Here is a 22,631-nt window from a genome sequence, read left to right as displayed (position 1 = left end):
TTCCTGTATCCACGGTTCTCCCGGCCCAAATAACTCTGCAGCATGTAGGTCAGAGGGTCTAAAGGGAAGTCATTTTTTTAAAACTCTGGCCCCACTGTACAGTAACTCCTCACTTAACGTTGTAGTTATGTTCCTGAAAAATGCAACTTTAAGCTAAATGATGTTAAGCAAATCCAATTTCCACATAAGAATTAATGTAAATAGGGGGGCTTAGGTTCCAGGGAAATTTTTTTTTTGCCACACACACAGTACAAGTTTTAAACAAACAATTTAATACTGTACATGGTGATGATACTTGTGAAGCTTGGTTGAGATGGTGAAGTCAGAGGGTGGGATATTTCCCAGGAAATGCCTTACTGCTAAATGATGAACTAGCAATTGGCTGAGTCCTCAAGGGTTAACTCATTGTTAATGTAGCCTCACACTCTAAAAGGCAGCACAAATGGAGGGAGGGGAGACAGCATGGCAGACAGAGACAGAGACACACACCATGTGTGTGTGAGAGAGAGATGCGCATTTCCCCTTTACGTACGCTGACTACACTCTTAAGTATACTCTCTTGTTAAGTTAATCAACAAGTTGAGACCGCAGCTGCTGCCAGGAAGCTCCCTCTGTCCTGAGCCGTAGTGTGTCCCCCTGCTCCACAGAGATGGGGTAAGCGGAGTGCAGGAGCCGGGTGGAGAGGGACACCCTGACATTAGCCCCCCCCCCGCCGGCACAGCAAGCAGGAGGCTCCCAGGGGCAGCTCCAAGGCAGAGGGCAGGAGCAGCACATGGCAGTGTGGGGAGGGACAGCTGAACTGCCAGCAGTGGATAGCCTGCTGGGCGGCTGTCGCACAGGGAACTTAGGGGAGCAGGGAGCTAATGGGGGGCTGCTTGTCCACCCTGGTTCCAAGCCCCCACCAGCTCGCTGCAACAGGCTGCTCTTCCTGCAAGCAGTGGACAAAGCAGGTGGCTGCCAAACGATGTTATAAGGGAGCATTGCACAACTTTAAACGAGCATGTTCCCTAATTGATCAGCAAGGTAACAAGGAAACATTAATCGGGATGTCTTTAAGTGAGCAGTTACTGAACAAGAGACTGTATCAAATGCAGTCTGCTCTGGCATGCACAGTCAAATGACAGCAGCCTCTCAATCTGCTATCCAATAAAGCAGGATTGAACTGACCTAGATTTGTATGGCCACATTTTCAAAGCAGCCGCCGCAACGTGCAAAATTTGCCCCGGACCCCATTTATGTGTGTGAATTTGGACGCTGGGCTCATGGCTCATGGCCTATCCCCTGGCATCTCCTCTATGAATGCCAACAAAGAGCCCACATCTTGCCAATTGTGTTGCTGGTTACAGAGATGTGAACACCCATCCCCAAGGAGACTGAGCTGAGTCCCAAAAAGGCTCCCAAAAACTGCCCAACGGAGATGACATTACATCACTGACCTGGAGAGAACTGGTTGCGGTTTCCTAAAGCTGTTACCAATCCTTAGAGCCGTCTGGTCTCCCTCCAGGTTTAACCCTGAAGCCTGACTATTCACCTGCTGCATTGGATTTTCTCATCTGAAAGCCCCAGCCAGGCCCCTGCATTGTTTATTATGTTCCCTGTTCTCAGATTACACTGACGTACTCTCTTAAGATCCTCCACATCTGGTGAGAAGCCAGTGAGCATGGAGACATCAATGATGGACATTGTGGCATCAATCACACCAAGGAATCTAACAAGGAGAAGAGAAAATACCCTTTTGATCAGAATTCATCACTTGAACATTGATTTTGCGAGGCTCCACCAGCTCCTGTTGCTTTATCATAACCTTTTTGGCAATTCCATAGAAAAATTCATAGACCAAGATTCTCCAGCTACCCCCTGCATCTGTCCATCTATTTATCATCTATCATTAAAGGGCATTGTTCTCACCTGATGCAGATTTTAATATAGACTGAACGCATTGCTCCTTCTGGCTTCTTAACTAGAAACATTGCAGAAAAGAAAAGAAATTAATATCTCAGTGTAAATTTCGTGCCAGATAAACCCTCTTTTGTTTTTTAGGTGCACTAAAATGGCTTAGTAATCAAACAGGTCTTAGAGTAGGTATGAAAAATCCCTCAAATAAACCTCCCCTCCCCTCTTGCAATCCATAAATAACTCCTTCCACCCCTGGCACACAAACTAAAAAGCTTCTCCCAGCTGGGTGGCATAAATGAAATATAATCTAGGGTTAGCGGAAAGAGGAGACTGAAACAGAGAGAACCCATGGGTGTGAACTCCTTGGACAGCTGGGAAACTAAGAATAATTTATGGCTAGCTCCTATTTCTGTAAAAGCGGTGCCAAAATCCTGGATCCCTCTATCATATGCTGGCCTAATGTGTGGTCATATCTCCTTCTACTGACCAGCCCTAGCAACTGACAATCAGCTACTCACAGCTAAAGGAAATTGCTCCTTTAGACCAAGCCGCAGAGGCTTGTGTTTTGGGTGCTGAAGATCCTGACTTTTGTCCCATGCTGATTTCACACCCATGCTGTCTGGAAATGTGTTCACTGGAAGTTGGGACTCTAACCAGACTTCCTGGAATGGGCTCATCTCTACTTTAGAGGGAGACAATACCCAGAGTAGCTGGCCTGTGTTCCCATCCACATCTGATGCTCCAACTCTGCTGCTAACAAGTGCCATGATGAGAGAAGGCAGCATCTGCTCCCTTATCTGGAATGACCCTGCATTAGTTGCAACTGAGAACATGTGGTAGCTGTAATAATTTAGTGCCTGCCCTATGGGTATAATTTTGTAGGACTTGGGAACTGGGAGAGTTTGAAGAAGCTTCACAAAAATACTTTCCAAAGTTAAGAATGTGATTGCCGAGATGGTGGTTGGTTGGTGTAAATCTGCTGCTCTCCATGGAGTTAAACTGGTGTAACTGAGCCAAATTTGTCCAGATCTGAGGATTGACAGCTAGCTTCAGAAGAGAAAAGACAGGTGGTTACTTACTGCCCTGGGCTTCTTCGACCGATACCCTCAGGTCAAACTTCTTACACTGAGATTCATCCTTCCGTAGCTTTGCATTATAAATTATCATTACAGTTAAGGTCGCTTGTCCAGTTCCTTCTGCCTTCACAGTGAAGTCTTCATTCCATTCGATCTGTAAAGTTGATCCAAGGTTAATTTCCTTTTGTACTTCCTTACTATTATTATTAATTATTATTATTATTTAAAGACAGGGCAAATGAAGCTAATGAAGAAAATGAAGCTGGTGAGATTGACAGCCACTCGCCCAGAGGGGCTGGGGGGACTCTGCAGAGACAATAGCATGAAGGAGAAAAAAGGTTACTTACCAGGCAGTAACTCTTTGATCTCCAGACGTATTGCTTCTCCAGAGCCAAGCCAAATGCAACCCATCCCCTCCTACTTCTGGATTCAGCTCAAAACCACACAGTCCAGGTCACTAACCCTGGAACAATTTACCTCAGGATGTGTGAGGCAAACCCCAGCCAGCCCAGGGCTGCTCACTCAGCTGCGGTGACTCCCCCCTCCAACAGAGCCTGCAGTGACAATCCCTGGTCAGGTCCTGGTCCAGATGACTCCCAGCCACAAGTATTTCACTGTCCCCATCAGAGCTGCGAGTTACTCTGCACAACACCACTGGTTGTCCAGGGACCTTCCTCCGGCCTTGCAGTGTTACAGACTCCCCAGGGTTCTGGCCTGCCCTTGATCCAGTTCCTGTTCCTGCCCCAGCCATGCCCGAGCCTTGTTCCAGCCCACTTCAGCCTCATCTGTGCCCTGCTCTGACCTTGTTCCAGCCCTGTTACAGACCCGCTCCAGCCTGCATCCACCTCCTGACCCCCCCAGGCCTTCGGACTGACTCCAACCTGGCTTTGACCGTTGGCCTGCATCCGGACTCTGACTTCAATTCTGACTTAGCTTGTCTGTGGATTCTGACCCATGGCCTGTCCCCAGACCCTGATTTCATCATTACCCTTGGCCCAGTCCCAACTCTACAGCCAGCTCCAACCACCAGGCCTGACTGCCTAGACCTTAGAGCCTGACGAGATGTGGTGGATTCTCCATCACTTGAAGACTTTAAGTCAAGGTTGGATATCTATCTAAGAGACATCTCACAGCTCAGCTAGAAGTTATGGGCTTGATGCAGAAATTGGTAGGTGAGGTTCTCTGGGCCTGTATCATGCTGAAGGTTAGATGAGATGATCATAATGGTCCCTTCTGGTCTTAAAAATCTGAGTCAAAAGTGTGGATGCATTTGGAGCTGGTGCCAGGAATCTGAATCCCCCTCCCACTCCCAAAAGGCTTTGGATAGGAGATTCTAGTCAAATCCCCTTTTGCTATGATCAGGGGTCTCTACTAATCACACAGAGAAGCACGATACCTCTGCTATTCTGGCCACCAGAGCATTGTGATTTAAGATTCTGTACTTTATCATACTAGCATGGTGCCGCAGGAGAATAGAAATGTCCAAATTCAGATCTTTGTGCTGCGGAATGTCTATCTGGTACTGCGCAAGAGCCTGGAACACCATGATGGTAGCCTAGAACACCAGGAGGAAGACAAGAGGATTACACCTTATCGTCTTATTGTGCTGCACATCTGACAGCTTCTAAAGAGACTCTTTAATGAAGAGGAACCAAAAATACAATGAAAGAAAACACCAGGGTTCCACTGGGTGTCACGCAGGCAAAGGGTTATCTAATAATATTACCTGGCTCCTCTGTAGTGTGTTTCATCAGTAGCTCTCCAAGCACTTTACAAAGCAGTACAATATCTTTATCCCCACTTTACAGATGGGGAAACGGAGGCACAGGGCAGGGAAGTAACTTTCCCAGGGTCACCTAGGAAGCCAGTGGCCAAGCCAGGAATAGAACCCATGGTCAATAAATATATCGTGCATGGTCAATTAGCTTCCCATCTCCTCTAGCTATTAACAGGGGCCAATTGTCAGCTGAACAGAGTGCAACAAGAGAGTGGCTCCTTCTATGTATATGTAACCCACACACCTCCACAGGTGCTGAGGCACTGAGACCACTTAGAGAGATTAATGAGTGTGCTACAGCCTTAGCTAAGGGCCATGTGGCTTTTAGCTCATGTAGGAGAGGCTCATGCATTTAGCTCCAGAGATCCCAAGTTCGATCCCGCCCACCAACGACCGGGGTCTATCGGTATTACAAGTGCGGGCTTCCCAGGGACTCAAGCATGGAACCTCTTGCTAAATGCATGAGTCTCTACTGCATGAGCTAAAAGCCATGTGGCCCTTAACTAAGGCTGTAGAAGACACATTAATCTCTCTCTCTAAGTGGTCTCGGTGCCACTGGAGGGGACAGAACACCACACCCAGGTGGTGTGTGGGTTACATATATAGAGACATCTATGGCACACACAGCTCAGTGTTAGGGATAGAACACACTGCCCGTGACTCCAAAAATACAGACCACTCCCAGCAGAGCTTGTAGTATCCTTTTAGGTAGAGAAAAGACAAGACTCATTAGCAAGGAATATAAAGGGGCTTCTCTACTGAGGCTGCTGAACACAAACAGACCCTATAGTTCCTAATGGCCCCCGTACTCCAGGGAAGGGAGCGATATCTGAGGACAATCCATCTTTATTTAGCTGTCACTAGCAGTAGGGCTTTTATCCTCTCCAGTGGCTTGTGTAAGCACAGTTTAAAAAAAATTCCAAAAAACATAACCTTACAGTTCTACTTAGAGATGGATTAAACCCCAATTGATTCATATTAGTCATGATCCACCTTGGCTTTGTCATATGGACTCAGACCGTCGGTCCTACACGCCTGGTTCCCTGTCTCCAGACCAATGGCCAAAAACCAAATAAATGCTGGAATGAGTCCAGATGCCCATGCGCTTCTGCCCATGGGAAGAGAAGGCCCATTGACTCCCTGGGGACAACTCGCTGTTAACAATGGCAATGACCTGGTAGGTCACGTTGCCCATCTCCCAGGCAAGGCAGGATTGTTCTCTACTGGGCATTCTCCAGGGCTTTCTACAATGACTCAAGTGATTGGAATCCCATTCCTTCCGAGGGGAGACCTTCCCACAAAACACAGTCTCGGAAGGATACCCAGTACTATAAGGATCATACTCACTTGGGTAGATCCATATCCCCCTCCATAGTAGTTCTGCTCTCTCAGCCATCTGACTATGGGACCGGTCAACTCATACTTCTTCATTTTCAGCAAGGCCAGCAAGGCATACGAGGTGCCCTCAATGTTGAAGGTGCGGGCGTTCTGCTCTTCCCAGCGATTTCCCTCTAGGCAGCAGCAAAGGTGGTGAGCTAAAGGACTCTTCCCCAGGACATCCACTCATTCTGAGCAGATTTGACGGGGCCATACCATCGCCTGACTCCTTCCCCAACTTTCTGCATGAATGATTGGTAAGTCAAACCAGTTGTTGCCCCTTTCGGGCTGAGCAGCTACCCAATATTTGGGGTCTTGGAGGATTGTTTCAATTACGATGAGGAATTGATCATAGGCCTCAGGTATATTCTCTGATGTAAACCTGATTGCTTATGAAAATGCACAGAAAGTCCCGCTTCCCTGAGCGTAAGAGAAACCAACAGCAGGCAACTTCCTTGCTGAGAAATCCCCAAGTCCGCCTCTGAAGTGAGTTCTAGGCCCAACAAGCAATGTCTCTCTGCTTCCTTTCATAATACTTCTCCAGGTTTTCAGCCTGTTTCTGCCTCTAATGCACGGGGTACAAAACCTACATACTAGCCCTTGCGTTTGCAATCAGGGAAACCCCTCAGCCCACATGGTTTAGCTCTTGACCTTGCTGTGCTACATTGTTTTTAGCTGTGTCTACTACAGAAAGAGTCTTGATTGCTCCTTCCGCTGAGTCTGAAAGAGTGCCTGGCACACCCATTAACTTGAACAAGGGCCTGGTCTACACTTAAAACTTAGGTTGTCATAGATGTGTCACTCAGGGCATGTGAAAAATCTACACACACACACACCCTTCCGGAGCACTATAGCTATGCCAAACTAACCCCTAGTGCAGACAGTTAAGTCTGATTTAGTTGGGGATTGGTCCTGCTTTGAGCAGAGGGTTGGACGAGATGACCTCCTGAGGTCTCTTCCAAGCCTGATATTCTATGATTCTATGAAGTCAATGGAAAAATGCTTCAGTTGACCTAGATACCATTGATCCTAGTGGTGGAGTTCCTACAGAGATGAAAAATCCCTTCCATCGGTGCAGTCTGCTTCTACAATATGGGGTGATACCGGCATAGCTGCGGCACCGTAGCTGTGCCGCTATAGTCCGTGCATTGTAGACATGGCCAAGGTCTGTGACTGTTTTGGGATCAAAGACCCACCTGGCACCTTTCAACATAACGGTGATATATCTAGACAACAGCTTTGTCCTGCCCTGTTTTAACCATCCCAAACAATGGGGCAAACTCCATTTTCCTTGCAAGTAATATTGTTCTATATCCTCTGAAATTCTGCTTTGCTTAGTTTCATCCAATTACATCCTCTTGACGCACCCTTTTCTCTCTCTTTCTCTTTGGGGTTTACATCCTTTAGATATATATACAGGGCTCTCAGCTTCCTCCTGAGGTCAAGTAATACCATATATCTCTGCCACATCCAGATCTCAGACACATTGGTGTAAATCTGGAGTAACTCCACTCAACCCAGGAGAGTTACTCTGGATTTACACCCAGTCTGATCACTCTAAAATCTGGCCAAAAGGAACAAATCTATGCCTTTATATCTTTTCTTTTTGCGAATACAGACAAATCTATGCCTGTTATTCATTCTTCATAAATTAATCCCTCTCCAACCTCCTTTGCTTCTCTGCCCTAAATCCCATCCTGACTTGGCCACATCTTTCCAGTAGTTGATAAAATGCCCTGATTTACCTTTCGAAGCTCTCATGAGCACCATCTCAGTGTTCAGTTTCCCCACCATCGCTAAGGCATAGGACGCAAGAGCCACAGTGTAAGGTCTGGTTAGAGACTGGTACCTTTGGGCTAAGTAGTCGGTGCCTTTGATGATGCTGCCTTCCAAACTCTAGGAGGTGACAAAGAAAACAAAAGAAAATCAAACTCGTGGGTTAGGCTGAGGTTTCGGGTCGTGTTAATGCCCAGTCAGGGGGTAGGATTGAACCTGGGACTTCTACTCATTGCTAAATGAATGAGCTTCTACTGCATGAACTAAAAGCCCAAAGGCTCTAGAGCAGACTCATTAATCTCTCTCTAAGTGGCCTCAGCCTCATTAGATGGGACAGAACACGACACCCAGGAGGTGTGTGGGTTACATTAAGACATTACGAATTCATGTGGCTTCCAGCTTTATTTAATATCACAGTGAATTTTGTGCTGGTGAAAGACAGAGGTAGCAAAAAGGCATGGAAGTGAGATATGTGAGGGCAGCGAAAGGGGATATTTCTGGACCACATACAGAACGTCATCAGGAGTGAGACCAAAGTCTGTGGCAGGGCCGGCCCTAGCCCAAATGGCACCCCAGAGCGTCTTTGGCATCCCCCCTCTATATGTTAAATTTTTGAATACCTTATTTTTTATTGCATTTGTCGCCTATTTCATAACTTTGATGCACGATTTGCATGCATGATTTATCCTTGTTGTATAAGATGATAAATTTGCATGCTAGGAGCTGTAAATCTGTATTTATTCATGCCATATATAAGCAAATAAAAAAAATGGTTTCCTCTAAGCTTATAGAAACAAAGCTTATACGTCCAGAACATTCTAGGAGGTTAGTGAAAAATGAATCCACATACGGAATACCGGAAACATTTTATTTCAAACATTCAATTTTCCTTTTTGTCTCTAACAACAAAAACAAAATCCAAAGCCCGGCATCCCCCCCAAGGCCCAGCCCCCCAAGCGGTCGCCTGGATTGCCTGCCCCTAAATCTGGCCCTGGTCTGTGGTATCAGACAGAAGCTGCAAGAGAGGAGGATGAGATGCTGTGGTGGGCCCGTACAAAGAGGGGATGAAGAGAATCATAGGTGCCGATGCCGTGAGTGCTCTGGGGCTCAAGCACCCATGGAAAAAAATAGGGGGTGCTCAGCACCCACCAGCCACCGTGGTTCTACCCCGGCTGGCCGCCGATCAGGCCAGCCCTGGGGCTGGCCACTGATCAGCAAGCGGCTGTTGGGAGGCGCTCGAGGGAGGGAACGGAGAAGATGGAGCGGCGGGCTGGCGGGGGGGGGGGATGGGGATTTTGAGGCAGAAAGAGGCGGAGCAAGGGCGGGACCTCAGGGGAGTGGGCGGAGTGGGGACAGGGCCTCAGGGCAGAGTGGGGGTGAAGCACCCACTGGGAAAAATAAAAGTCAGCGCTTGTGAAGGGAATCCTGTTAGGAAGGCATAGGAGAGTAACGTTTACAGGTGGAAAACAAGAGGACGACCAAGAAAATAATGCACAGACAGTGTACAGGAGGACAAAGCGCATATGGAGCAAATGTAGGACCGGCAAGCCTGAAGAAGAAAGATGGAGGCAATTCTGGAGGAGGATGTCCTCTGTTTTGCCCCACGAGCGCTACAGTGGCCAAGCAAGCCTTCCCGGGATGAGAGAGGGTAGTGTCGCCCCATGTCCCACTCAGTCCGTTGTCTCTCTGGCGAGGCTGCCAATCTGGAGCCAGTTGCATTAGAAGAAGCGGAATGAGACCCCAACACAAAACTCGGGGGGGTGGCTAATGAACATCTCTGAAGCGGTCACCTTGTCAGTCTCTACCTGTGCTGGTTTGACCAGGGCCCAGGATCTAATAATACCAAGCTCTTATATCACACTTTTCCTCAGCACTTTACAAAGGAGGTCAGTCTTGTTAGCCCCAAATTACAGAAAGAAAAACTGAGGCACAGAGCAGAAAAGGTATTTGCCTGAGGTCCCCCAGCAGGTGTGGGATGAGAACTCAAGTCATCTGAAACCTAGACCAGTGCTCAGAGTAGCAGCCGTGTTAGTCTGTATTCGCAAAAAGAAAAGGAGGACTTGTGGCACCTTAGAGACTAACAAATTTAGTAGAGCATAAGCTTTCGTGAGCTACTGCTCACTTCGGCGCTACCCACGAGGCCACACTGCCTTCACCCTATAGATGATTGCCTCTCTCCTCATGCTGTACTGCTACAGCTGCAGTCAGCTGGCTCACCCTCACTATAAAAGAGAGGGGGCAGCTGCCAGGCTGTTCTCTGCAAGGGCTCCAGGACTCTGGAAGTTGTTCCCCAGCTTGGCCTGAAATAGCTCAAATGTGTGACCTGAGCGTGCTGCAAAAGACACCTCTTTGACAGGGTTCTTGGAGAGGGCTGAGGGTTTGCTTCTCCTAACAATGAGGGGTAGAAAAGAGGTTCTGTTGCTCTCTGGCCAGCTGAGTTCCTACTGAAATGATCACTTTAACCCTGTGAGGATGTAACCGTGTGGTTAATGACATGGCAGGGTGCTAGAGCTAGGGTGGGCAAACGTGAGAGCCTGAGAGCCACATCTGGGTATGGAAATTGTATGATGGGCCATGAATGCTCACTAAATTGAGGGGTGGGGTACGGGATGGGGTGAGGGCTCCAGCTGGGGGTGCGGGCTCTAGGGTGGGCTCAGAAATGAGGAGTTCAGGGTACAGGAGGAGGCCCTGGGCTAGGACAGGGGGTTGGGGTACGGGGTGGGGGAAGAGCTCTGGGGTGGGACTGGGGATGAGGGGTTTGGGGTGAAGGAGGATGCTCTGGGCTGGGACCAAGGGGTTCAGAGGGCGTGAGGGGGATTAGGACTGGGTCAGGGATGCAGGCTCTGAACAGTGCTAACCTTAAGCAGGCAGCAGCATGTCCCTTCTCCAGCTCCTATGCAAAGGTGCCGCCAGGCGGTTCTACATGCTGCCCCATCTACAGGCGCGGCTCCTGGAAGCAGCGGCATGTCCCCCCTCTGGCTCCTACGTGGAGGTGCGTCTCCAGCCAGGCAGCTCTGCGCGCTGCCCCATCCAAAGGCACTGCCCCGCAGCTCCCATTGGCCACAGTTCCTAGCCAATAGGAGCTGTGAGGGTGGGACTTGAAGCTGGGGCAGCATGCGGAGCCCCCTGGCTGCCCTTATGCATAGGAACCAGAGGAGGGACACACCACTGCTTCTGGGAGACATGTGGAGCAGCCCCTGACCCCGCTCCCCAGCAGAAGCCCAAGGGCCAGATTAAAAGGTCTGATGGGCTGGATGCAGCCTACAGGCCGTAGGTTGCCCACCCCTGTGCTAGAGCATTGCATAAGCATCTTTTTAAAATTATTTTAAATCTAAATAAGTAAATCAATATCCCGTAACTAATCCCCTGACCTATCCAGTTCCCCTTAAAATTTCTGCATGCTTAGATTGCAAACTCTCTGGGGCAGAGACTGTCTTCAGGTTCTGTATTTGTACAGCACCTGGCACAACGGGATCCCTGGTGCAGGACTATGGCTCCATGGGGCTACCTCAATATAAATAATGATTATAATAATAACAGGAAACTTAAATCAGACCAGCTTGTAATTCTGAAAGCCTTGTATTCAGATATTCTCTCCTTTTGTAGATGGAGAGGCTGTTAAACCATAGCATGAAGCTAAACCCAAATAAGGACTCATTGCTTCTTTCCAATGTATGAAGACGGTCTCTATGTTATTTTAAATAGTTTTTTTCTGCCTGGTTTTCTTATATGATAAATATCCAAGCCCAGCTTCTCTCGTTTTCCTGGAAGACTCTTGCAAGATCCTCGGAGGACTCTGAAGGCTGCGTCCCAGTGACATTCGAGACCTGAACTCCTCAACGGGTATGCGAGGAAGAGAAGACTATCTGGCAACGACACTAACTCCTTCCCCAGAAAATTCCATGTGCCAATCTAGTAGTAGGATTTAATGTTTGTATTTTGTATGATTTAAAATGAAGGATAAAGAATAATGAGATAATAATGTTGCGTGTATTCAGTGTATCGATGTATGATTTTACCATATCCTGCCAGCCACCCTTTTTGAATAGCAGAAAGGAACGGTCTGATACACCAATGGTAGAGATGCATCAACGAGAATTTTTTTGTGTCTGGAGTGATTTTAAGGCAGTAACAGACCTTTGAGGGTCACCAATTTGTTGTAGGTTTAGCATTTTAAAATAAGTAAAAAAATGCCATGATTGTTTTCTTTTGCATTGCAACTTGATGTTCCTGTTCAAAATTTTCTGTGTAAAATAATTCTGTTTTATGTGTGAATGAGGAATATGTGAGTTAAGAAGAGATAAGTATGCAGGCCATTGCTGAACCAGATGGTCTAGGGAGGAACTGGAAACAGACACAAGGGCACCAGGAGGCTGCAACACGCCCCTAGTGAAATGTCAGAGGAGGGCAGATTGACGGCTCTAAAGATGAGACAGGCACCAATGAATAGGGACAAGATAGCTGTGATCAAAACCAGCATGGGACAACTCCCTGAGGAACTTGATGAAAGAATGAGAAGGACAATTTAAGAAAACAAGCACTCATCAAACAACAATTGATTACAGCATGATGGTGCAAAACTCATTGGTTCCAATGAAGGAAAATCACTATATAAACAGGGTGCCACGAAACTTTGGGTTCGTCCTGCAAAGACTTCCCCGGAGCATTGTGTCACGACCGACAGAATCCGGCTCCTATCTACCCATGATCAACCTAGCTGGCCACTAGATTGAGCCGGACTGTGGACTGGTAACCATAACATCGACTGGTGGGACAGTGTATGTGTGTGTGGTGTGATTGAATGCATATGCTAATTGTTGTATCTTCAATAAATGCGGCGTATTGCCTTTTCCTCTGAAAAAGATCCCATGTGCTTCTTATAGGCATAACACCACGGGGCGTGGTTCATAGGGGATGGAAAGATGGGAAAACCTGGATATGAACATAGAAGTGCATATACGGTGCAGAGATACTCACATTGACTTGATCCTTGCAGATGTCCTTGGCCTTTTCCAATGCAATCAGCACGAAAGCTGTTAAAGAGACATCAGACTCAGCACCCTTGTACCCTCCCTAAAGGGGAGCAAAGGACAGATTTGGAATAAGAAAGTCCCCCAAGTACCATGAAAAGAAAGAATTAATCCCAGGCCCTCAGCATAGGAAATTATAGCAGAACACATGCTTCCTAGAAAGCTACCCAAGAATAGACTCTCAGTCACAGCCAGACCTATCGCTGAACCTCCCTTTGGCTAATGAACACCTGTCGTGCAATGGGCCAGGTTCTGATCTCAGTTACTCCTTTGTCAATGTGGAGGAACTCCATCCAAGTCAATAGAGATGCTTCGTATTAAACCAGCGTGAGAGAATTTAGCTCACCAGGCCAGTGCTCAGGTCCCACCACTAGCTCCCAGGCAGCTTCCTGTGCAGTTAATGAATCAAACCCCAGCGACATCAAAGACCAAACTTTGGCCTGTGAATCACCAAGACAGCTGCTCTCCTCTGGGGCAATGCAAATCACTAAGCCCCAGACTAAGTGCATGAGAGGTGAGGACAAGGTATTCTCAGGTGAGGGGGGCTGGCTCGGAAAACAATGCCCAGGGGAGATCAGGCCAGGCCAGAGCCTAAGTGTCTTTAGTAAATGCTGCAAAACTATCCCCTTTGGAGACGTCTTTCCAACACGAGAACATTCACATCACTAACCTCACCCCCTTCTATCTAATAAACCCTGACATGGACACCCCTAAACCCAGACATGGACACCCCTTAGACAAGGACACCCCCTTCTACCCTAAACCCTAACATTGAGACCACTTAAACACAGACACTGACACCTCTGAACCCTGGCACTGATACCCCTAAATCCAAGGGGTGCTGGAACAATTTTTATAGTGGTGGTGCTGAGAGCCATTGTAACCCTGTGTATGATGGAAACCACTTCAAGCCAGGGCATGTTGCAGCACCCCATGCACCTCTAGTTCCAGTACCTCTGCTAAACCCTGACACCTCTTTTAACCCCTAAACCCTAACACTGAGACCCCTAAACCACACCCTGACACCCCTAAAACTTGATACTGATGCCCTAAATCCTGACACCGACACCCCCTTCTACACACTAAACCCTGACACTGAAACCGCCAAACCTCGACACCGACAACCCCTTTTACCCTAAACCCTAACACTGACACCCCCAAAAGCCTGACACTGACACCCCCTTTTACCTAATAAACCCTAGCACTGACATGCCCTAAACCTGGCACCCATAAATCCGAACGCTGACATCCCTAGCTCCAATAATGACCCCCCGCTTCCACTCCTAAACCCCAAACAATAACAAAACCAAAAATGATCTACCCCCAGCAGAATGTTTACGCCCAATAAGCAAGAAGTGCCAAAGACTCCATGAAGTTCACTAAGGACTACATAGATACAATCTGGCTCATTGGGTCTAAATCTCCATTCACTGCTGCCCAGGTAACTGCACTGGGTTGTTCCACTGATGCGAGAGAAAGAGAGAAGAGATCAGTCTGCGTGAGCACAGACTTTGAGATGTAGCCCAGTAAGATCTCCCTTTGAATTATGAACCAACAAGTTGCTGTGATGATTGAGATGGGTAGTGATTGGTGTGTAAAAGTCAAAGGAAACACATACAACCATCTCTCCATGGATTACGGGGGCATCTTCTTGGAAGATGCCATCCAGTTTCTGCTTTTCCAGGATCAGCCATTTCACCGCCCCGCAGATAACTTGGTTTTCAATGGGCACCAATTTCTTAGCCATGGCAAAGACCTTTGCCACGTACGCCGTCAGCCTGAGGGCAGAATCAATCACATCACGGTTACTCCTGCCTTCCCAGAATTGCCCTCAGTGTGGAAGCTGGACCGTCTGCACTCAGGTAGGAGTTGAGACGTTTCACAGTAGTAAATGGAGGGAGATTTATGTGGGTCAGTTTATGGTAACCTGAGTGAGCATGGAGCTAGGGAAAATGTCACCACTTGTCTGGAAAAGCGCATCCAGAAACTGCTCCCTATTATGGCTGGCTCTGCCTGAGATGTGCCGAGCTCTTGCTGCCTGCAGTGGTGTGACCAGGATGGTGGGGTTGGGGGGCCCGCTGTGAACAGCTGGCCACGGGGAACTGGACTGGAGCGTCATCAAACTCAACTTCACACACCCAGTGAACAGCCGTCAAGATGGCAACGGTTACTCTGAGCCAGCTACAAACTAGCCAGCTAAAAGTGAAAGGACCTGGAGTTCATTACTAAGGCTGCGAGTCTGTCACGGAGGTCGCGGATTCCGTGACTTTCCATGAATTCCGCAGGTGCAGATGGAAATAGGCACCCAGCGGGATTTACGGAAGTGCCTAAGTGAGTTAGGCACTGAACTCTGATTGACTTTCAAAGGGAATTAAGCCCCTACTCTGCTTAGGTGTTTTTGTAAATCCTGCCAGGTGCCTATCTCATCTTTGGGAGTCTTTCCATTGCCATCAGTGGGAGTTGGATTGGGTACTTTTTTACCGTTGTGTGTGTTAACCTTTGCCCTCTTGTTTTGGGCTGGAGACTGACTTGCTCTGGCTCACATATTACATGTGTAGGGTCAGGCTAACGCTGATCAAGAGGGTGCATTAGAAAACGCACTGTCCTCACCAAGTGCTTGCTGGTCGGTCTTTGAAAGCGGCATATGAGAAGTTGGGTTTTTTGTAAACCATCTGCTGCGTGTAACCTGAAACAGGGAGAGTACGAAGGAGCTGTGCAATGTCTGGCGAGCTTCTAATGAGGACTTTACATGCGTAAGGCAAGCGAAGTCAGAGCTGTGACCCCTGCTGCTGCGTCTGAGTTGTGAGGCTCCCCCTTTTTCTGCAGGCGTCTCTCAGGAGGGACACAGCAGAGCAACTCAAGGGAAGCAAAGGCAGAAAGATGTCTGGTGGGGAAGCGGATTGGCATGGGCACTGTCCCATTCCTCACCCACATGAATCCTCCCTCCAGGGTGGGAATGGGGGTCAAGTGATTAGAATGTATGGGGACCTGGGAGGCAGGATGCCTGGGTTCTATACCAGGCTCCGGGAGGGGAGGGTCGGTTAGTGTTTGGAGCAAAGTGCTGTGAGTCAGGACTCCTGGGTTCAGTTCTCAATTCTGTCACTCACTGCGTGAAGTGATGTTGTGCAAGTCACTGTCTGCCTCAGTTTCCCCATATTATAAAAGCTTAATGGATGGGATGTTTGTAGTTCAGATTCCACACCTAATTTAGGCAGCCCACAAGGGGGCCCACGGTGCAGTGACAGGGACACCTGTTCCTTCAGGAGCTAGGCTGAAACCTACCAAGGTCTCTCAATGGTCATGAGATTCTCTATCCTTCCTCACTTCCAAGTGCCAACCTGAAATGGATTTGAACCATGGGTGAATGGCCTCCACCCCACAACCATCTCATTCCCCGCACAACAGCCGTAGGCCAGCAATGAAAACAAATAGACAGCAGATTTAAAACAAATAAAAGGAAGTATTTCTTCACACAATGCACAGTCAACCTGTGGATCTCCTTGCCAGAGGATGTTGTGAAGGCCAAGCCCATAACAGGGTTCAAAAAAGAACTAGATAAATTAATGAAGGGTAGGTCCATCAATGGCTACTAGCCAGGATGGGCAGGAATGGTGTCCCTAGCCTCTGTTTGCCAGAAGTTGGGAATGAGCAACAGAGGATGGATCTCTTGATGGTTACATGTTCTGTTCATTCCCTCGGGGGCACCTGGCACTGGCCGCTGTTGGAAGACAGGATACTGGGCTAGATGACCTTTGGTCAGACCCAGTAGGACCATTCTTATGTTCTTACATTAATGAACAGGGGCCCAAAAGCCCAGCAAGACTCAAAAAGGGGTTGGGCGTTTGCCTGCACAGGAAGGTCTATTCAGAGTTATCATGACTAATGTCAATGTACATTGGGGGAGGGATATTAAACCTCATACTTCAGGTCTTAAACCAACCTCTAAAAGGAGTAGGAGACCTAATGTGGGAGGCAGATTCTCTCTCTATTTTAGGGGCTTATCTGGCCCCCATTCCCATAGTACAGGGGTGCCTCACATTCTTCAATGTAACTACCAAGGGCACTGGAACAGCAGGGACCAGGGGGACTTGGCCCCTCCCACTTTTTTCAAGCCTTATGTGTGAGTGACGGGGGGCAGAGAGGAGTGAGTGGCAGAATGGGGGCCGGAAGAGGTGGAGCAAGTTCAAGGCTTCGGGGGGAAGAAGCCTAGTGGGGTGGTGCCTCGGGGACGAGTGTGGGTGGGCCTACAGGGGAAGGGGCAGAGCGGGGACAAGGCCACGATCCGGGTGCCGGTGGGAGTTTGCGGAATTCCTGCCATCTACCCTCACAACCCCCTTGTGCAGCAGGGCACTGCAACTCTCCTGGTTTGCACAGGGGGAAATGGAGTGACAGAGAGATTAAGTGACTTGCCCAACATCACACCAGGAATCTGTGGCAGGGCAGGGAACTGAACTGATGTCCCCTGAGTGCCAGGCTAGCTGCCTGATCCCTGGACTCTCTATCGCCCAATATGCTTAACATGAGGTTTCTGAAGCATTTGGTACTGGCCACTCTCCGAGATAGGCTACTGGGCTAGAGGGACCTCGGGACCAGTCCTGTGTGGCAGTTCCTGTGTCCCTAATGCGAGCCTGAAGAGGGATTTGCTGTCTGGCATGAGAAGTACTTACCTTGCATGATCAACCTGATGGCTTCTGCCCTGCGTTCCACTCCGATCCTTTCCCACTGCTTGGTGCTGTCCAGGTAGATGGTGGCGATGACGGTGGGGGTCATGCTGATCATGTTCTCTTCCCCGGAGCCAGACAGACGGCGTCACAATGAGGTGCTTCAAGTTGGCCCCGTCGATGGAGTTTTCGACCATGATTGTCACGGGGTTTCCTGGCCAAGGAAATAACGTGGCATGAATTCAAGCATGGAGAGCAGGTTCTGGTGGGGACAGAGAGAAAGACAGACCTCTCTGCAGGCAGTGGCAGATTGAGATCTCAATCCATGGGCTGAGCACGCCCAAAGCCCATGAAGGTCAGATCCTAACCCAGCAACAATTGATCTGGGTCCTGTGTGCTGACAAGGTCCCCCGCAATACTCTGAGCATTTCTCACCAAGCCCTCCTAGGCTACTTCACTCCAGCCCTGTCAGCAGTGGGAATAGAACCTGGACACTCCTATTCTGAAAACAACAGACCTTGCTGGTTGAGCTAAATGGAGATAAAGGAAGGGCTATTATCCACATTTTACAGATGAGGAGCTGAAGCTCAGACAGGCTAAGGGAGCTGCCCAAAGTCACAGGGATGTCTGTGGAAGAGCAAGGTTTTGAACTCAGGCTTCTCAAATACTAAACTAGGGCTCAAACCACTAGGCCATCCTGTCCAAAGACGTAGGCTACTCCCTGGGTGCTCCTTATTTCTGTGCATCTATCTCTCCTGTGAACACCTTGTTTAGCCACACGCCAACAATGACTTTCCTGTATCTTGGCCATTAATACTCGATAGTGCACGCAGACAGTTGTAACAGAACCAGGTGGGTAATCAGTCTACCTCCTGCAAGTGGCTACCAGAGAAGAATTCATTGCTCCCTTCACTCTGTTTCTAAAGCATAAAACACTTTCAAATCAGAGGCCCTTGCCTTGGATTCTGACTTTGGTCTCCGATTCTGTGTCTGGAACAATGTCATCTATATCTGCCGCTTTCACCCTCACTTCCTGGACTCCCCCTGAAAAGGAAGGATGAGGAGAAGAGACAGTGAAATGCCATCCGTCCAGCTGGCTGAGTTTTGCTGCTGGTTCTTGAATAATACTCTACAATGCTCATAGAGAACCCTGCACAATCCACTGATGTGCTAGGGCAAAGGGAGGGCCGGGGAAGCTGAGATGGGTATCAGGAAACTGTGAATACGGGGCAGGCAGAGGTGGTTGCTTTTCAGTGGCCGCTGAATTGCTCTGCATATTGCTGATTCTAGTCTTCTGTGATGAGCCTGATTTTGACCTCCATCTCAGCCAACACGAAACCAATCCCCCTGAAATCTCCCACGCACAATCGAACACCAGGGTAGAATTTTTCAGGGAAGTTTGCTGCAGATTCAATTAAGGGTTTGGGTTAGATACAAGGACTCCAAAAACAAAGATGACCTCACTTATATATAGATTGTGGAATTCTTTGAGACCTTCAGGATGAAAGATGCCAAGTAAAGGCAAAGCAGTCTGGCTACTCACCTGCTCCTTTCGCAGATGGATCCAATACGACAGATGTAATTGTTTTGGTCAGCCTTATCCCTTCAGGCTAGACAGGAATGACAAGAGCATAGTAAACACAGTAGCAATGAAGAGCAGTAGGAAAAGTTGAGCAACTTGCTGATCTTGTGATCAGTGTGAATCAGGTGTGGCTGCATTGGAAGTCAGCGGTCAAGTGAAACTGAGATCAGGCTCTGCCCCAAGAAGTCTGAAATCTGACCTCAACCCCTTTTGTTTTGGATCCTGGTTAGGATGCATCCAAGAAGTCCCTAGGCCAAATTCATCCTTAGCGTAATACCACTGATTCCAGCACAGATGAACGGGAGGAATTTTTGCCAGAAGTTGGGAATGGGTGACAGGGAAAGGATCACTTGATGACTACCTGTTCTGTTCATTCCCTCTGGGGCACCTGGCAATGGCCACTGTCGGAAGACAGGACACTGGGCTAGATGGACCTTTGGTCTGACACTGTATGGCTGTTCTTATGTTCTTATGAATCTGGCCTACAGAGTCTGGCAGGGTGAGGAAGTGAGAAGCTCAATGCATTCCATCATTGCTCTGTGACCTCCCTGAAGGACTTTTCTACTCCCTGATCTTCAGTGGAGGATCTTCTTCTCACCCAGCATTGCAGTGATCTCCTGGGGCAGGCTAGTGGGACGCCTTTCAGAATCCACCAATGCTGCTCCTTTGCTCAGCTCTCTCTGCCGAATGATATGAGGTTCTTCCTGGGTGCATTGATTCCAGCACCCACTGGTTCAAGGAGCAAGACCCTGGGCCTGAGAAACTGAACCTAGGTCTCTTATATGACAGCTCAGAGGATCGAGTGCAAGATAACCAGGCCAGCCCCAGCCCTGCTGTAGTTGCCACAGGGGAGGGGAGGAAGTGGGATGAGGATGGAGATGCAGGGTGTTAATTTAACAGGTTAAGGTACAGCACTGATTCCAGAAGCCAGCCAATCTGGCCTCCAGCCTCTTGCCCTAAAGCGGACACCACGTCCCCATCACTTGATACCTACCACAACCTTCAGTTTCTTCTTCACACCATCAGACACAAAACTGCCCCACACTGCTGCTTTGACCTCAATGTCGTGAGATCCCAGCTGCAACGGGACAATCACCAATGGCACGGCCAGGGAGGACTTGGCTTTGATGTCAAGGATCTGCCGGTATTTAGCCTTGGAAGGGGATGCGCTGCAGAAAACTGGGTTGTACAGCAGCTCCAGCCAGACCTGAGAAGAGAACAGATATTCGTGAGCAGGCAGTCTGCACATCATGACACTGTAGGGCACTGATCCAAATCATACCCTCTGACTGGAGTTTGCCTTTAATCTTAGACAACAGACAGGACTATACTTACAAAGCATGGGACTGTATCCTGACCTACTTCCTGAGAGGCCCTTCAGGACCCCCTCTAGTTCTGTCCTGCCAGAGAGAGGCCCTCAGTCTGTGGTGTTCCTGAGAGGAAGTAGTGAGACCCACCTGGTCTGGCTACCGGTGTGAGTCAGCAGAAAGCCCTGAACGTGGTACTTACTCACAGATTTGAGGCCCAGGCAGAGAAGAATTGCAGCCAGAAGGGTATTTTTTTATCTCCCTCTATATCATGCAATCTTGCCAGAAGCTGGGAATAGGTAAGAGAATACGGTTACTTACCTCTCGTAACTGTTGTTTTTCGAGATGTGTTTTTCACATCCATTACAATTAGGTGTGCTGGCACGTCACATGCACGGACATCGGAAACTTTTTCCCTTAGCAGTTCCCATCAGGACGGCAGAGGAGCCCCCCTAGAGTGGTGCTCTTATGGCGCTGTATATAATACCCTGCCGGCCTGACCCCTCTTCGGTTCCTTCTTGCCATTGACGCCGACAGAGAGGTGGGGGGGCGCGTATTGTAATGGACGTGAACAACAAATCTTGAAGAACAACAGTTAACAGAGGTAAGTAACTGTCTTTTCTTCTTCCAGTGCTTGTTCATGTCCATTCCAATGAGGTGACTTCCAAGCTGACTATTGGAAGTGGGTAGGAGTCAAGGAACGATTGATTGGAGGACAGCCCTGCTGACCGCTGTATCATCTCTGGTCTGTTGGTTGATGGCATAGTGGGCTGTAAACATATGCACTGAAGACCAGGTAGCTGCTTTGCAGATTTCGTGGATGGGTACCCGTGCCAGAAAGGCGATCAAAGACGCTTGTGCTCTCATGAAATGGGCTGTGATTGCCGGAGCTGGGACCTTAACCAACTCATAGCATGTGTGAATGCAGTCTGTGATCCAGGACCAGATGTGCTGAGAAGATACTGGAAGGCCCTACATTCTATCAGCTATGGCTATGAACAGTTGGATTGATTTGCAAAAAGGCCTTGTGTGCTCTGTGTAGAACGCTAGAGCTCTTCGAACATCTAGCGTGTGCAAGCTCTGCTGTTGCAGGCTCACGTGAGGCTTTGGAAAAATCACAGGCAGACAAATGTCCTGTCCCGTGTGGAACTAGGAGACCACCTTGGGGAGGAATCTAAGGTGTGGTCTAAATTGCACCTTGTCCTTATGAACCACCGTATAAGGAGGTTTGGAGGTGAGAGCCTTTAGTTCAGACACTCTCCTCACCAATGTAATGGTCACCAAGAATGCTACCTTCCATGAAAAGGAAAGGAGGAAACAAGTGGCCAGTGGCTCATATAGTGGACTCATGAGCTTGGAGAGGTTCAGATTCCAGGTTGGTATTGGTGGTCGAGAGTAAGGGTATACCCTCTCCAACCCCTTTAGGAAGCCTACCACCATGGGATTTGAGAACACCGAGTGCCCAGATTTCCCTGGATGGAAAGCTGAGATAGCCACCAGGTGTACTCTGATGGATGAAAGTGATAGGCCTTGTTGCTTGAGGTGAAGCATGTAGTCCAGAATAACCGGGATACATACCTGGAGAGGTAACAGACATCTGGGTTCACACCAGCAGGAGGACCTTTTCCACTTGGCTAAGTAAGTTGACCTCGTGGAAGGTTTCCTGCAGCCAAGAAGTATTTGTCTCACTGGCTGAGAGCACTGGCTCACCATCGAGTTTAGCCATGGAGCTTCCAAGCCATGGGGTGCAGGGACTCTAGGTTTGGGTGGAGAAGACACCCTTGGTCCTGAGTGATCAAGTCCAGATAGAGGGGTAGGGCTATTGGGGTGTCTACTGATAGTTCGAGGAGTGTTGTGTACCAGTGCTGACGTGGTCAGGAGAGGGCAAGCAGGATCACCATTGCTCTGTCCCTGCATATCTTGAGCAGGACCCAGTGGATCAGCGGGATTGGAGGGAAGGCATACTTCAGGCCCTCTCCCCACTGCATTAAGAACGTGTTGGAGATGGAGCCTGGGCTGTGGTTTTGAAATGAGCAGAACCGAGGGCACTGTTTGTTGTCCTTGGTGGCGAATAGATCGACTTGGGGATAACCCCACTTTTGGAAAACTGACTGCAGGACATCTGATTGGACCGACCACTCGTGAGCTT

At 48.7% G+C, this 22,631-nt stretch overlaps 1 protein-coding gene across 1 annotated transcript in view; it reads right to left on the bottom strand.

Annotated features, from left to right (window-relative positions):
* Positions 1–22,631, bottom strand: part of LOC119845819 (complement C3-like) — a 90,693-nt gene that overhangs the window by 9,209 nt on the left and 58,853 nt on the right. The window contains 14 exon segments of the mRNA XM_038378647.2: positions 1,621–1,708; positions 1,909–1,960; positions 2,976–3,126; positions 4,369–4,527; positions 6,097–6,260; positions 7,872–8,022; positions 12,880–12,975; positions 14,551–14,710; positions 15,543–15,618; positions 17,600–17,735; positions 17,737–17,807; positions 18,551–18,637; positions 19,137–19,203; positions 20,170–20,382. Of these exon segments, the coding sequence (XP_038234575.2) occupies positions 1,621–1,708; positions 1,909–1,960; positions 2,976–3,126; positions 4,369–4,527; positions 6,097–6,260; positions 7,872–8,022; positions 12,880–12,975; positions 14,551–14,710; positions 15,543–15,618; positions 17,600–17,735; positions 17,737–17,807; positions 18,551–18,637; positions 19,137–19,203; positions 20,170–20,382 (1,671 nt within the window).

Source organism: Dermochelys coriacea, chromosome 20 (assembly GCF_009764565.3).
Source record: "Dermochelys coriacea isolate rDerCor1 chromosome 20, rDerCor1.pri.v4, whole genome shotgun sequence".
NCBI lineage: Eukaryota > Metazoa > Chordata > Testudines > Dermochelyidae > Dermochelys > Dermochelys coriacea.
Note: the sequence above shows the minus strand (reverse complement) of the source record. Positions and strands in the feature narration are given on the sequence as shown.